This window comes from Oryza glaberrima, chromosome 2 (genome assembly GCF_000147395.1).
Source record: "Oryza glaberrima chromosome 2, OglaRS2, whole genome shotgun sequence".
Classification (NCBI taxonomy): domain Eukaryota; kingdom Viridiplantae; phylum Streptophyta; class Magnoliopsida; order Poales; family Poaceae; genus Oryza; species Oryza glaberrima.
Window position 1 is genome coordinate 32,730,437 of NC_068327.1, and position 14,763 is coordinate 32,745,199.

Sequence of the window (14,763 nt, forward strand, 5' to 3'; positions counted from 1 at the left end):
TGTCAGACTACATTTTTTGGCGTTGATTGTTTATATATGCATGGTATTTAGTCTTTACAGAGTTTACAGCATTTATTTTATTCTAAAGTGGAATAAACATCTTGCTGTTTTTTTGACGTATTAAGAACTAACCTAATCTATACCAAATTCTGATGATGGATCTTTAAATCAGTTTTACGTATACATATTTTTTCCAGCATACCGTCCCTGATGGGGGTTTGCCAATTCTATCTGCTTTGTTAGTACTCAAACCTTTTCAGATCTGTAGAACTGCTTGCTCTGTTCATGAACAAGATGAAGTGACACGAATCCAAAGTAAGTTTATTATTAACTTTGCTCTGCTATTCTTCTACTCCTGTGCTGCTTTGGTTTATGTTAGGTCTCAGGATGCTGTTATGCTTAGCACCAGAAAGAAAATTCCAGACAAAGTAAGGGTGCAGATAAGTAAATAATGGTGCTGTATTTTCAATCTTTGGTTTTAATGCTGGATTGCTTCAGTTGCATAATTTTAGGTTGTAGGTTGTGGATAGACCAAGACAGAGTATGCAAAAGACAGGTCACTGGCTCACAATTTGCCTTTACATTTTTTATGGCCCTCATTGTTTGGCTTATGCTTATGCTTATAATCCAAAATTTGAATTTTAGAACTTGATTTTTTGGTTTTTTCATCATAGTTTATTTTACATCATTTGCTTTTGAGTTGCTAAGGACACATATATAAAAGTTTTACTCACAAATGATTTTTTATTTGTTAATAAGTGATTCGAATAAGCTTATGAATAAGCGAAACAATGCTAGTTTTTCGTACCATGAGGCTTATTTTGGTTTTTGTTTGTTTGTTTTTTTCATGAAACATATAATTTTATTAGTGCTGGCGTCCTTTATTTGCATTAGGCTCCATCAAGTAGGAAGCACACAAGCTTGGACAACAGTTGAACAACACATTCTGCAAGCATCTTGAGTCTTGCCTGACAAGATCCCTGCATCCTATCAAGATGAATAGTGCTCCTGATTTTGCAGCTGAAACAGCTTCAGTTATGTCACCATCACGGTAGATCAATTATGAAAGTCCGTCAGGCCCCCAACATCAGGCCAACCGTGTATGCATTCATTGGCAGTATGCTGAAAGGTACTGAATATATTTCTGTGAAATGGTAGATTTCTTGTTTAAATTCTTAGCTGTTATTAGACGTACTAGATCTGGAGTGATCAGTGATGCAACATCTCATTGCCACTGGGAAGCATGAAGACAAGGAAATGAGTCACCAAAAGATAATTCGCTGCTACAGAAAAAGCGAATTAAAAGGTAGTTGATCTGCTGCAGTACGTGAATCCAACTGTGTGAATGTTCCTATCCAAGATGGCTTTGATTATAGCGCATTTGCTTTAACATCCTAGTGGTGTACTAAAGGGGGAATAAACATTTCCAAGGATATATCATCTTGCCTTGTGTAAAGATACTTGGGGCAGGCTTATATGCATGGGTGATTGGATTCCATGTCTAGCCATACAGGCGCCCTTTAGGTATCTGGAACACCTAACATTAACCATATCCTATTTAGCGTCAATCCAGTTGCTCCAATATTAAATCATCACCTAAAGAAGTCTCCATCTGAGTTGAGACCCTTGATCTCTTATTTATTTATTTACTCCTTGCAGGGCCAGTTTACAATACGTACATTTTCAGAAAGCAGCTCCAAACAGGATCTTGCATTGGATTTAGCTTCAGCAGGATGATATACTGCAAAAAAAAAAAGGAAAAAAGAAAAAAGGGTTAAATACCTACTCTTGTTTGAGAAGGATTTTAATGACAGAAGGATTGCAATGACAAGATCAGGATCACACTGTAAATGGTGAAAGAAGAGCAACAGCAACAGGGCTTCACATCATATTCTTATTCACCAAATCTCTCTTTGGATTCCAGTCACATTTGCCCACCCACTAAGGGTGACCGGTAAAAAATGAGGTGTCCTTTCTCCATCTTAAATTCGGTCCGTGGTATGAACCCAAGATTTTCCTCCCCCTCTATCCTGGTTTCTGCAACAACTCAGAATTGGATTGTTCGTCGTGTAAGATTTTTGATCACGTATTTTTGTTTTCGCAGTGTTGTCATCATCTGTCTAGTCAATGAATGGTGCTGGGATTACGCAGCTAATACAGCAAGGCAGCCAGTTGGTGTGGGTGGGTGCCACAAATAATGCAGAATGGCAGCCACAACCAGGATGCTCCAAAGTGGCTGGTCCCTGTCTTGTTCGCCATGAACATGAAATGCATTGGAGGAAAGCTCTGTTGATAGAAACAGCACAGAAACACATAATGGAGGATCAAAAGCGATTGAGAGGTATTATTTTCCTTCTTTGCACTAAGTCAAACCTTGTTACTTTCATGCACATTTGCCAGATTTTGATTTGCTGCAGGCACTCAGTGTGGTCTTGTTTGTGGAAAAAGATATGCGAGTACGATTAATGGATTCATTTTTTTTAATCTCTTGTTCTATTCCAATATGCATGGAAAGTACATCGAGACAGCTCTGTTATCGCCTTAAAAATTAATGCACAAATAAACATTATCTTTTTTTTAAAAAAATAGTAGGAATAATAATGAGAAATGTGGTGATATTTGTCACGTCAGGTTGGTCATAACAAAAGTTAAAATTCGGTAGAAATTCCTCTCACGTGGGGCCACAGGAATCACATAAAAACATACTGATATATCCTATATCCATCAGCCTACAGGCAGCTATGTATAGAGGTAGCTGAGCAATTGGCATGGCCATGCGTTAGAGAGAGAGAGAGAGAGAGTGCATGAGCATGATGAGCTCTCCTTCTCCCTCTCCTTAATTTAGACATAAACTTAATTAGCTATGCCGCTCCTCTCTCTAATCTCCCCTCCAAAGATTATGGTTGGTAGGAGATGGATGAGTTCCTGATCATCTTCTTGCTCTAAAATGGAAGGTTTCCAATGGATTCCAGCTTCTGAATCTTGCAGCTAGGTAGGTAGGTAGGTAGGTAGCTGGTAGCTTAGCTAGGCAGTCAGGCAGATGGTGTGTTGTTGCTTCTGCTGTGATCGCTCGCATACGTAGATAAGGTTAGAGGTTGATCGCTCGGTAGATGGTACTGATGGCCGGGATGCTTCCCGGAGTGGAGTGCGCGCGGCGGCGACGTCTCCGGCAGGGCGGCGGGGAGGCGCCGTGCGGGACGCGGCGGCCGTCGTTGTGCCTGTACGCCGGCGGCCACGACCACGCCCTCCTTGGCTCCTCCGCTTCTAAGGTAGAGATTTCGAGATCATGAACTAATGTTACATCTTTTTTAAACACAAATACAGGACAAACATAGATCAGATATTGAATTTGAAATCGCGGTATTTGGAATTGGAATTATGTTGCAGCAGCAGAGGAGCGCGTGCGAGGAGCAGCAGCCCGGGTGGTGGACGCTGGACAGCAACGTGCGGGAGGCGAAGGAGAGGCTGGACCAGAAGCTGCGGAGCCAGAGGGAATCCGCCGTCGTCGACGTCAAGAGGTGCTCCTCTAATACTCCCTCCGTTTTTAAATGTCTGACACCGTTAACATTTTAGCACATATTTAACCGTTCGTCTTATTTAAAAAATTTTATGAAACATGTAAAACTATATGCATAAATAAAAAAGAATTAATAATTACTTAATTTTTTTTAATAAAACGAATAATCAAACATGTTTAAAAAAGTCAATGGCGTCAATTATTTAGAAATAGAGGGAGTATAATCTAATCTCCTTGAGTTTGACTGTTTACTAATAATTAATTTTGCATGCATGCAGGCATAACAAAGCGCAGGTGGCAGGAACGAGCAGCGACGGCGGCGAGCAGTCAACGGCAACTACGGCGGCGCCGCAGTGGGAGGTGTACACGAGGAAAGAAGGGCGGCGGCGGATGTGGTTCAGGAGGTTGGGGCGGAGGCCGACGCCGGAGGAGGAGGAGGAGTGCGCGGTGTGTCTGGAGGAGCTGCGTGCCGGGGAGGCGGTGGCGCACCTCCCCTGCACGCACCGCTTCCACTGGGGCTGCGCCGTGCCATGGGTCCAGACCGCCTCCCGCTGCCCCGTCTGTCGCGCCGCCGTCTACCTCACCACACCGGCGCCGGCGGCCAGCAACAACTACAACTAGCTAGACGGAAACGGATCCTCCAACGTAAACTTCCTCCTGACACGGTTACTGATATGTGGACCCGTGAACGGTGGGATCCATATGTCAGTCACATGTTCCTTTGACTTCCTAATCCCAACTATACAGCTTATTAAACGGATCGCCAGTTCGCCGCTGCTAACTGTCACTGGTCACTACTACCCGCATCCTTTAATTTTGATTCATTCCATCAACTTAATTATATATCGTCGTTTCCTCTCGCATCTCCTGGTCTCTCTCTACCATGCACATGTCGCCTGCCTATGCTACAGTATTATGTCTCGATCAAACTCCCTGTAACAATGTATGTCATTCTAGCATTTCTTATATTTATATATCTAGATTCATTAATATTAATATAAATGTGAAAAATGTTAGAATGACTTATGTTATGAAACAAAGTGAGTACGTCGTACGCCGTGGTGTTACGAAAATTAGGCACGCGGAATTACGAAAGTTACTATGGAACGACGACTAATTTTCTTCTTAATCGTGGTAGGCATTGATGATTAATCAACTCATATATACTAGATGACGATACGGAAACGTATACGATATTAGTATATTTGTTAACGAAGTTAAATCCAAGCTTATATGTCTCCGATTATAAACACTTCTCCACAGTCCACATAGCGTCTTAGCCGCCTATGGTCTCGCAACCATTCTCTTGCTACGTGTTTACCCTATATTATTGTCGCGATGGTTATGTCCGATGTTGCAAAAATCTCTAAATTTGTCCATGTTCAGATGTGTCTCTCTCCCTTATATGCCTAAAAAATTAAAGGTAAGAGGAAAAAAAGAGTAAATTGCATTGGTGGTACACAAACTTATTATATGGGTGCAATTTAGTACATAAACTTGTAAAATGCTTGTTTCAGTACACGAACTTGTCTAGTTCATGCGAACGAGGACCAAAATAACTTGATAATGTTAATTTTATGAAGTGATGTTGATTAGGATGTGGCGTGCATATGTATAGTGAGTATGCATAGGACATTCAATATTTATAAATTTGGTCTCTACTTTATTCTTCACCATGGAAATGATGAATTTCATATATTTCTAACCTTTATACCATTGCTCGTTTTTTTTTAATCTTTTTCTACTATCACTGTATTCTATTCTATTTTTTATTGAAGAGATGTATGTCTAATAGCAACCTTCTCTATGCCCTAAATCAATAAGATTAGCAATGTAGTGTCATTTTCACCTTCCTCCGCACGCATCAGACAAGTTTATGCACCTAAACGAGCATTTTACAAGTTCGTACACTAGATCGCACCCACCTGATAAGTTCGTGTGCCGGTGATATAAATTACTAAAAAAACAAAGTACTCCCCCTGTCTCACTTTAAGTGCAGCCATGATTTTCCGCACCCAACTTTGACCGTCTGTCTTAGTTAAAAATTTTTTGAAAAAAATTAAAAACGTAAGTCACGAGTAAAGTACTATTCATGTTTTATCATCACATAACAAAAAAAATACCAATTATAATTTTTTTTAAATAAGACGAACGATTAAAGTTAGACGCGAAAACTTATGATTAGACTTGAAATGGGACGAAGGGAGTAGAATGCAGTAGGCTCGAGTAAAAGCAGAACAATCGCCCAGTGTTCATCTGAATCATCAAGGAATCTGAGAGCTATGGTATCATCGCCCAGAATGTTCCTCAAAGCTTCATTGTAGATCTCAATCGCCGAAAATTTGTAAAGGAATTTCTTCACCATTATCGGTACTGACTGACACTAATCTGAAAATCAAAATGGGAAATAGTTATTCATATCCCCATCAGGGGAAAACATTGTCACTATAAGTGTAAGAGCTATCTTGGACTTGTACCAAAGCATGAGAAAAACAATTTATCCCTTCTTTCTATATATATACTTAAGACCCAAAGCTGGTTAAGCCACGTCACCTATTAAATCTCAGCCATTCGATGTAATCTGGACGCTCGCAGCCGCCGCCGCCAGATGCAGTCGCTTCCCCACCATCCGGAGGCTGGAGTCATGCCCCCAGCGCAGCAGGTGAACCCTCCGTCTTCGCCTCCTCGGCGTTCGATCCTCGAGTCCCATCTATTCATCTTCAGTTTTTTGAAACAGTACGTCGCTTGCTTTATACTGGCCTTCTTTCCCGTCCTATTTACTACGTATGATGATACTGATACACACAACAGCTGAAGAAAAGTGGTATACAGCAGCTGGATCAATCTGCTCGGCCAGCAAGTAGCTTCTCCTCCATACAAGCACATCCCTAGATTGATCTGCTCTAGGTTGTCCACTGCTTGCCGATCTCACATGTTCCAGCATAGCTTCTTTCCCCATTCAGCTAATTTTTTATAATACATATTGTTTGATGCTAATTGTGTAGTCACACTACTTTCTTCGTGATTCAATTATCAATTTCCAACCGATTTCAGTATCCCAAATTGGTCCCTTCTTTTTTCCCTGTATAACTGTATTTGCGCTAACAGTTTAATTATTCCCTTCAATTTCTTCACAGGATTAACTACTTTGATTTCGTCTTGGGTTTATTACTAGATTAAGTAATCCATGACCATTTTACCCAGGTTGTTGAACTATTATGGGGAAATTTCTTCGACGGTAATACGTAACAATACAATCCTTTTTCCCCTAACTATACAATTTCTATTATTATGCTCCTTTGTTTTCCATATTTATTTGTCATATTGTAATTATTCTGGTTACCTTGCATCTATCAAGCACCTTTGTATTTTAAGGTTTTAGTATTCTATTATGTTACATGGAAAGTTTAGTAGTGCACTTGCTGCACTGAATCCCTACAGATAATTCCTATCACTGAACAATGTTTAGTGAATCAATAATTCCTATCACTGAATGACATTTAGTGATTCAATGATTTTATATGTATCTTGCATACTTGGGGTACTAAATGATAAGATGAAATATAACTGCAGATAATTCCCAACTTATCAAAAGTTTGGTGATCCTTTAGTCAGCCCTGTAAGCATGTTTCAGTGAAGCCATGGCTCAGATGGAGATTCTTTTTATCATGTGCAACACGATGATTCTTCAGGCTTTGGCAATTCTTTCAGTAACCATCAATGATGTAAGTGCCAGCTACAGTTTGTACAGGTCCCAGTCTTCTTTGATTTGTTTACCAAATATTACCTGACCTGAGTTCACAATTTAAGTCATAATAGTATGATCTCAAAATTCTCAAATTAACTTAAAATATGTTACTGTTTATTTTACCTCAAACTTACACTGATTCATATAACATGTTTATCTTCCTCATGTACTGAGAAAGCACAAAGAATAATAAAAAAATGGAAACCACACCACTATTCTGGAATGGTATCATGAGAACTAATGAGACCAACAATATCTCTACATTAATAAATTATGTTAATTTTCTTGAGTTAATTAGGTTGCCCCTAATAAATCGATACCTCAAGAAGCACTAATTAGGTTGCACTGCTTATTCTTCAGATATAGATAATGGTGAGTTTTTGATCAAGTTTTCAAAAAGACGCGAATATTAGGGAAGAACCTAATATTTGGAATGGGTGAGGCTTCGAACCCAGGTCGTCTAGCCCACCACATTGTGGAGCTAGCTAGAAGATCCTTGGTCGTTTCTCATCACACTGTTTCCCCCAAACTACAAAAGCAAGCTGTTCAACGACGATGTGCTTCTAAAAACTAAAGTTGTTGAAGTGGCTGACGCCACGCCGGCACTGATGCTGAGAGGTGGGAAAGGGGACTTGAGTGTGGCTATGGATGGTGCAGGAGAGATCACAATCGGCAGCCTCTCCTCCCTGATCACGTATTGTAGTCCCGGCTTCCTGCCACCACGAGATCGTCGAAGCCGCGCCGTCAATAGTGGAATCAGCCATTAATCGGTGCTAAAAGCCAAGACACCTCTGAATTTATTTAATCATCAATTGAAATATTATTACATGTCTCCCGTAATATTGGGAAGAACGACAGACCAAATCAATCACTCGGAAGTTATAAACTTCAACAAAAGGAAACAACTTAAAAATTGAAAGGAATAAATAGGACAATGTTTTTTATGCAGGGCTGGCCGTTGGGTGAGAACCATTAATAATGTCGTCGCTCAGTCATGGATGAAGGAATAGATGGGGAGGTACTACATAATCATGCTTGTTTCATTGTTTGAATATAAGCGACGACTTTATCAAAGAATACCTCGGCCTCCATAGCATCAGCTTCGCAACTTAATGGGGTAAACCCCTAGTCGTGTGCTTGAGGATTGGGTAGTCAAGCTTCCGCTGTTCTCTGATATAGCTATATTTAGCTGGTCGGCCCATGTATCTATTAAGTAGTTTAATCTGAATTTTATTTGCTTTAGATGTATTTTGCTATGTATATTTATGCTTAAGATGAAAGTGTGAATCTAGTGCACATCCTGGGAACTAGATTCACGTGAGTATGAGTTAAAGAATATTTGAGATGTTGTAGATCTTTAGCCATTTTGTCAAGTCTCCTGAATGGTAACACATCTGGTCGCCGCCTTCGAGTGGTTTGATGGGCACATCTCGGGCTGAAGTTGACTGGCAGGCTAAAGGCCCAGCAATGTCTCCAATATTCTTCTCTCGAGGCGTCGGATATTTCATTATTTTTGTTTGATGACTTGAATTATTCACTTCATCTCTCAAATATAATGGGAGGTCCGGAGAGCCTACGACACAGAAAAAACATAAACAACTTATAAATGGTCCCGGCTTCCTGCCACCACGACATCGTCGAAGCCGCCTCGTCAATAGTGGAATCAGCCATTAATCAGTGCTAAAAGCCCAAACACCTCTGGATTTATTTAATCATCAATTGAAATATTATTACATATGTCTCCCATAATATTGGGAAGAACGACATACCAAATCAATCACTCGGAAGTTATAAACTTCAACAAAAGGAAACAACTTAAAAGGTAAAAGGAATAAGCATGACAATGTAATGCAGGGCTGGCCGTTGGGTGAGAACCATTAATAATGTCGTCGCTCGGTCATGATGAAGGAACAGATGGGGAGGTACTACATAATCATGCTTGTTTCGTTGTTTGAATATAAGCGACGACTTTATCAAGGAATACCTCGGCCTCCTTAGCATCAGCTTCGCAACTTTCTGCACACTTCTTGCTTGTGGCGGGATCCTCCTTATATACTGCATTACACTCATTGTTGCAAAAATCTATGAATCTATCCGCCTTTAGATCCTTCACTCCCTTATGAGCCTCAAATATAGACTTGGTCTTGATGAAGCAGAAGTCTTCACATTGTTTCTCGTCGATGGGGGCTTTCTTTTTCTGCTCACTGCATTCCTCTTTGCACCCAGCTCTCACTGCCTCCTCTAGCGTCTCTGGCTCCTTTCCCATGACCGCCACAAGGGTGGCAAGGAGCAGGGCCACCGCAATGGTCTTGTTCTGGGCCATTAGCGCTGTTTTTCTTGAGTGTAATTGGTGTGGAACAAAGATGACTTCCCTTGCCCTGATGTCCCTATTATATAGTGCATGGATGAGAGTAAAGGAGCTATATAAATATGTGGCGGAGAGAGCTTCATGGGCCACCAATGGTGCTAATTATAGGCATGAATATTCTATTGATTGCTGGAGAACCATTCCTTCCTTATGACAGGGAGTGATGCGGTTCTCATGGCATCCATGCGTTCAAATAATATCGGAAAATAGCAATGTTGTTCGTTGGTACCATTGACCACCTTTTTTACATACTTGCTCTCACTGACCAGTGGGCCCTATGTGTTTAAAATCTGGAAAAAAATATAAGGAAAATGACTAGAGAAGATATTTTACAATTGAAAACTTGCCCAAACTTTTAAAATACATATAAAATCCATTTTATGTCATTTTTAGATGAATCAAATTTCTGTAAACTCACCGAATTATGCACTTTAATTTAGAAACATGAAACTTGGCACTTACAGTAGAAGAAATAGCTCTAATAATTCATATAAGAAAACAATGAACATAGAGCAACCTCCAACTTATAAAATTTATAGAAAATTCACCTTGACTCCTTTTGAAGTGAATTAAGTTCCAGCATGTTCAAAAAATAATATTCACGTTTTTCATGAACTAAAACTTAATACTCTCTGTAATAAAAATGTCACCAAATGTTTATTTAGTAAAATTTACTACTATAGTGCAAACTAGAGACTATAAAATCCATAAGTAATTCATTTTAACTCTAAATGGGCAAAACTAAAATTTTTTAGTTTAATAGAAGCATTTACATTAGTTCTGTATAAACAAGTCTTAGAAGAAAACATATCCAGAAACATCACTAGAATTTGAATAAAGAGTTAATATTAAAGAACGGTATAGAAACTTCTAAAATTCATATAAAATAGAATATAACTCCAAATGAAGTAATATCAGATTTATTAGGTTGGAAAATTCATCAACTTAGTTACTATAAAATAAAATATGACACAGTACCCAAAACATATCTAAAATTCGAAATAACTAATAAAGACTATAGCATATGACCTAGCTTGTAAAATTCATAATAAAATCATGCTAACTTTAAAAATTGTGAAACCAACCTTGTCGAACTCCTGTGAACATCCCCTTCACTGCAGCAAGCCAACATTTCACGAAAATTTGACCCTAAAATGCATCTAAGGACTATTAAAGCTTAATTAATCTAGTGCTAGTATTAAACTTTGAAAATCTATAACCTTTTAATGCAAAGTGATAAAACATAAATTCTTACACCTAAATTCATCTTAGACCAGAACCTAACCACACAAGTAAACTCATGCATTTTAGAGCATTATAGATTTTTACATATTTTGGTATTTTATTCGTTACCGTTATTTCTTTTAGACGGCAAAATCTTTATCAGTGAGGTGATTGATCTTATAGCTGATCTCAGGGAGGTCTTATATCAACCAAGGCAAGTGTTGCCCTTCCTTTGAACATATCGAATCCTATGTTTTCGGGCTAAATGTTTTGATTGTAATTTTGCACGTGTATTTCTAACTATCGGTACTTCCAAACTATAGATTGTAGTTATCCCGTAAAAAGATGCATAACTCCCCTTTTGAAAATCACTTCCTTGTTGTTTTGAACCTTAGGATTAATTAGAGTACTTTAGTTGTGCTCATATGACAATACTATGCTTTTATAAAGTGCAAATGCTTAGCCTTGCTTAGTGATAAATAAAAACATGGTTATGGTTCACCTACTATACTTTTTGCAAACCTTTTTGAACATTGTGGGCAGAGGTGATTCCCTGATTATTTATGAAATAAAATGTGATTTTAGACTTGGGCGGCAAGTGGTATGCATATGGTAGTAGTTGCATACCGATAGGGGGAGTGTTCGCCTGAGTCGATTAAGGACCGAACATCATATCACCCATTATGTTTACCGTACATCCACATGTGCTAGTATGGGATGGCCTTAGCTAATTAAACTATTTAGAACTATCCTTGCATTCTGGTAGGCCGGTGTGTATGAGTTCGAATAATTCAGAGGAGCTTCCTATTTACCCCAATGTGGTAGTTTAGGTGACTAAGCGTGTCCAATACAACGGTATTGTGCCACGTGGTGGGTTCCCGTAGTGTCCGCCACCACGGTGTTAAGTTTAAGGCGTGGGTCCGCCACTTAACGGTTCTAGACATATTCCAAGTATACCTAGGATGGAGGAACACGTATCGTGCTGGTGCAAGGCTAGACTCTAAGTAGGTTAAAGGCTTCGTTGTGACCTCTAGACCGTACTCAATGTGTAGAGTATGGTGGTACCGACGGGTATCGAACAAACTAGAGCGATTCACATCATGTGGGAAAAGCTGTACAAACTCTGCAGAGTCCTAAAAACTAATCGATTAGCCGTGCTCACGGTCATGAGCGACATGATGATGTGCTATGGGTATAATCTTGTGATTTCTAAATGCTTTTGAAACTGAATGTTTTGAGATGATGATGAGATTGGTATGTGTGATATGATTGCCTTACTTCCTGTTGAGTTGTAAGGGAATGATGTCTATCTATTTATGTTGATATCATGCCATAATTAATATGCTTTTCACATTGCTTAAATTACGTTGCAAATGGTTTGTGAACTAAAATTGGCTTTATGCTGAAAATTGGGACTACAAATAGCCTTCCTTTGACTTAGAGCTTTCATGTATGTAGGTTTGATAGTGCTCTTGCCAGTACATTAATTTGATTAATGTACTGACTCTTGCCATTTGTTGTCTAATTTATGTTTTGCGGGAATAGACTTAGTTTATTTTGAGTGATGCGGGTTTCGACTGCTTCTTCTAGGATTTGAACTTAATGGGGTAAACCCCTAGTCGGTGTGCTTGAGGATTGGGTAGTCAAGCTTCCGCTGTTCTCTGATATAGCTATATTTGGCTGGTCGGCCCATGTATCTATTAAGTAGTTTAATCTGAATTTTATTTGCTTTAGATGTATTTTGCTATGTATATTTATGCTTAAGATGAAAGTGTGAATCTAGTGCACATCCTGGGAACTAGATTCACGTGAGTATGAGTTAAAGAATATTTGAGATGTTGTAGATCTTTAGCCATTTTGTCAAGTCTCCTGAATGGTAACACATCTGGTCGCCGCCTTCGAGTGGTTTGACGGGCACATCTCGGGCTGAAGTTGACTGGCAGGCTAAAGGCCCAGCAATGTCTCCAATATTCTTCTCTCGAGGCGTCGGATATTTCATTATTTTTGTTTGATGACTTGAATTATTCACTTCATCTCTCAAATATAATGGGAGGTCCGGAGAGCCTACGACACAGAAAAAACATAAACAACTTATAAATGGTCTCGGCTTCCTGCCACCACGACATCGTCGAAGCCGCCTCGTCAATAGTGGAATCAGCCATTAATCAGTGCTAAAAGCCCAAACACCTCTGGATTTATTTAATCATCAATTGAAATATTATTACATATGTCTCCCGTAATATTGGGAAGAATGACATACCAAATCAATCACTCGGAAGTTATAAACTTCAACAAAAGGAAACAACTTAAAAGGTAAAAGGAATAAACATGACAATGTAATACAGGGCTGGCCGTTGGGTGAGAACCATTAATAATGTCGTCGCTCAGTCATGATGAAGGAACAGATGGGGAGGTACTACATAATCATGCTTGTTTCGTTGTTTGAATATAAGCGACGACTTTATCAAGGAATACCTCGGCCTCCTTAGCATCAGCTTCGCAACTTTCTGCACACTTCTTGCTTGTGGCGGGATCCTCCTTATATACTGCATTACACTCATTGTTGCAAAAATCTATGAATCTATCCGCCTTTAGATCCTTCACTCCCTTATGGGCCTCAAATATAGACTTGGTCTTGATGAAGCAGAAGTCTTCACATTGTTTCTCGTCGATGGGGGCTTTCTTTTTCTGCTCACTGCATTCCTCTTTGCACCCAGCTCTCACTGCCTCCTCTAGCGTCTCTGGCTCCTTTCCCATGACCGCCACAAGGGTGGCAAGGAGCAGGGCCACCGCAATGGTCTTGTTCTGGGCCATTAGCGCTGTTTTTCTTTAGTGTAATTGGTGTGGAACAAAGATGACTTCCCTTGCCCTGATGTCCCTATTATATAGTGCATGGATGAGAGTAAAGGAGCTATATAAATATGTGGTGGAGAGAGCTTTGTGGGCCACCAATGGTGCTAATTATAGGCATAATTTTTGACGTAAGAAGGTAGAGCAGGCTCTACATTATAACCATTTCGTTGATATAAATGAGGGGTTACATGATTTTTAATCTTAACAAAAGAAAAGAAAGAAAGAAAGAGAGAAAGAGGGGGTGGGGGCGGAGTTCTGTACAACAAAGGAATTTACAAATTAATTGGTTGCTACTAGCCTTTCACACCAGGACAAGAGCTTAGCCCTGGTTGTTTCTTGGCCTCGATGACTCCAGAGTTCAATGGATTTCCTGACTTGACTTGACACGAGAGAGAGAGAATTTTGCTACGCATCAAAGATCCTGGCGTTGCGTGCTTTCCATAGGGTCTGTGGGCAGGCCGCGAACCAGATTGGTTCAATGCCTCGTAGTGCCATGTTGTTCTTGATTATATCCTCTAGGAATGCTGTAATTGTTTCTGCTCTGTTAGAGAAGTGTAGAATTCCTAGCCTTTCCCACATGCAAGAGGTTGCTTGGCATCTTAAGATGATGTGGCTTGGCGGTCTCCAAGGCTGGGCAGAGGTCGCAGTGTGGGTTGTTGTTTGCCCTGGTGTTTAATCTGTCTCTGAATGCCAACCAAAGAAATAGACGACAGTTTTGAGGGATAGCTGAGATCCAGATGAATTCAGCCGGTTTCCAAAGTAGCCCATGATTCGTCAAAATGTGGTATGCATTTGCTGTTGAGATTTTTGGCGCTGGGTGCAGGAACTGCCTTGTGTCGACAGCATCCGGATTGGGTTGGAGTTGTAGTTCTGTAGCTGCTTGAGAAGACAAGTTGGGGTGCAATTGTAGATCCCAAGTATTGTGCTGGAATTGAGAGGCTACTGTGCAGTCCTTTTCCAGGGCAAAGGAGAAGAGGATTGGGTAAGTTTGTTCTAATCTTTCCTGTGCCCAATTGTCTTTCCAAAAGAGGCCCAAGGAAACCTTGATTGTCT

General features: G+C 39.9%; 3 protein-coding genes and 1 long non-coding RNA gene across 7 annotated transcripts; 2 read left to right on the forward strand and 2 right to left on the reverse strand.

Annotated features, from left to right (window-relative positions):
• Nucleotides 1-1,478: 1,478 nt before the first annotated feature.
• Nucleotides 1,479-4,541, forward strand: LOC127763286 (uncharacterized). 2 transcript variants are annotated; one of them, XM_052287938.1, is made up of 4 exons: nt 1,479-1,998; nt 2,105-3,269; nt 3,391-3,518; nt 3,796-4,541. In XM_052287938.1, exons 2-4 carry the CDS (start codon nt 3,111-3,113, stop codon nt 4,136-4,138), a joined length of 630 nt encoding a protein of 209 aa, XP_052143898.1. In that variant the 5' UTR covers nt 1,479-1,998; nt 2,105-3,110; the 3' UTR covers nt 4,139-4,541. The 2 variants fall into 2 exon arrangements, with proteins under 2 accessions (XP_052143898.1, XP_052143897.1); XM_052287937.1 differs by having other exon boundaries at nt 1,674-1,998; nt 3,388-3,518.
• Nucleotides 4,542-6,199: 1,658 nt separating this feature from the next.
• LOC127762027 (uncharacterized) lies at nt 6,200-8,563 on the forward strand. 3 transcript variants are annotated; one of them, XR_008015349.1, is made up of 4 exons: nt 6,200-6,253; nt 6,329-6,755; nt 7,091-7,242; nt 8,215-8,563. It is a non-coding gene; the product is annotated as an uncharacterized LOC127762027 (long non-coding RNA). The 3 variants fall into 3 exon arrangements; XR_008015348.1 differs by having other exon boundaries at nt 6,221-6,755; XR_008015350.1 differs by having other exon boundaries at nt 6,221-6,424.
• A 372-nt stretch (nt 8,564-8,935) lies between these two features.
• Nucleotides 8,936-9,637, reverse strand: LOC127762026 (uncharacterized protein Os02g0798501). The gene has a single exon (XM_052286370.1). The coding sequence runs from the start codon at nt 9,586-9,588 to the stop codon at nt 9,199-9,201; it is 390 nt and encodes a 129-aa protein (XP_052142330.1). The 5' UTR covers nt 9,589-9,637; the 3' UTR covers nt 8,936-9,198.
• Nucleotides 9,638-13,029: 3,392 nt separating this feature from the next.
• LOC127764108 (uncharacterized protein Os02g0798501) lies at nt 13,030-13,719 on the reverse strand. The gene has a single exon (XM_052288937.1). The coding sequence runs from the start codon at nt 13,669-13,671 to the stop codon at nt 13,282-13,284; it is 390 nt and encodes a 129-aa protein (XP_052144897.1). The 5' UTR covers nt 13,672-13,719; the 3' UTR covers nt 13,030-13,281.
• Between the last annotated feature and the right edge of the window lie 1,044 nt (nt 13,720-14,763).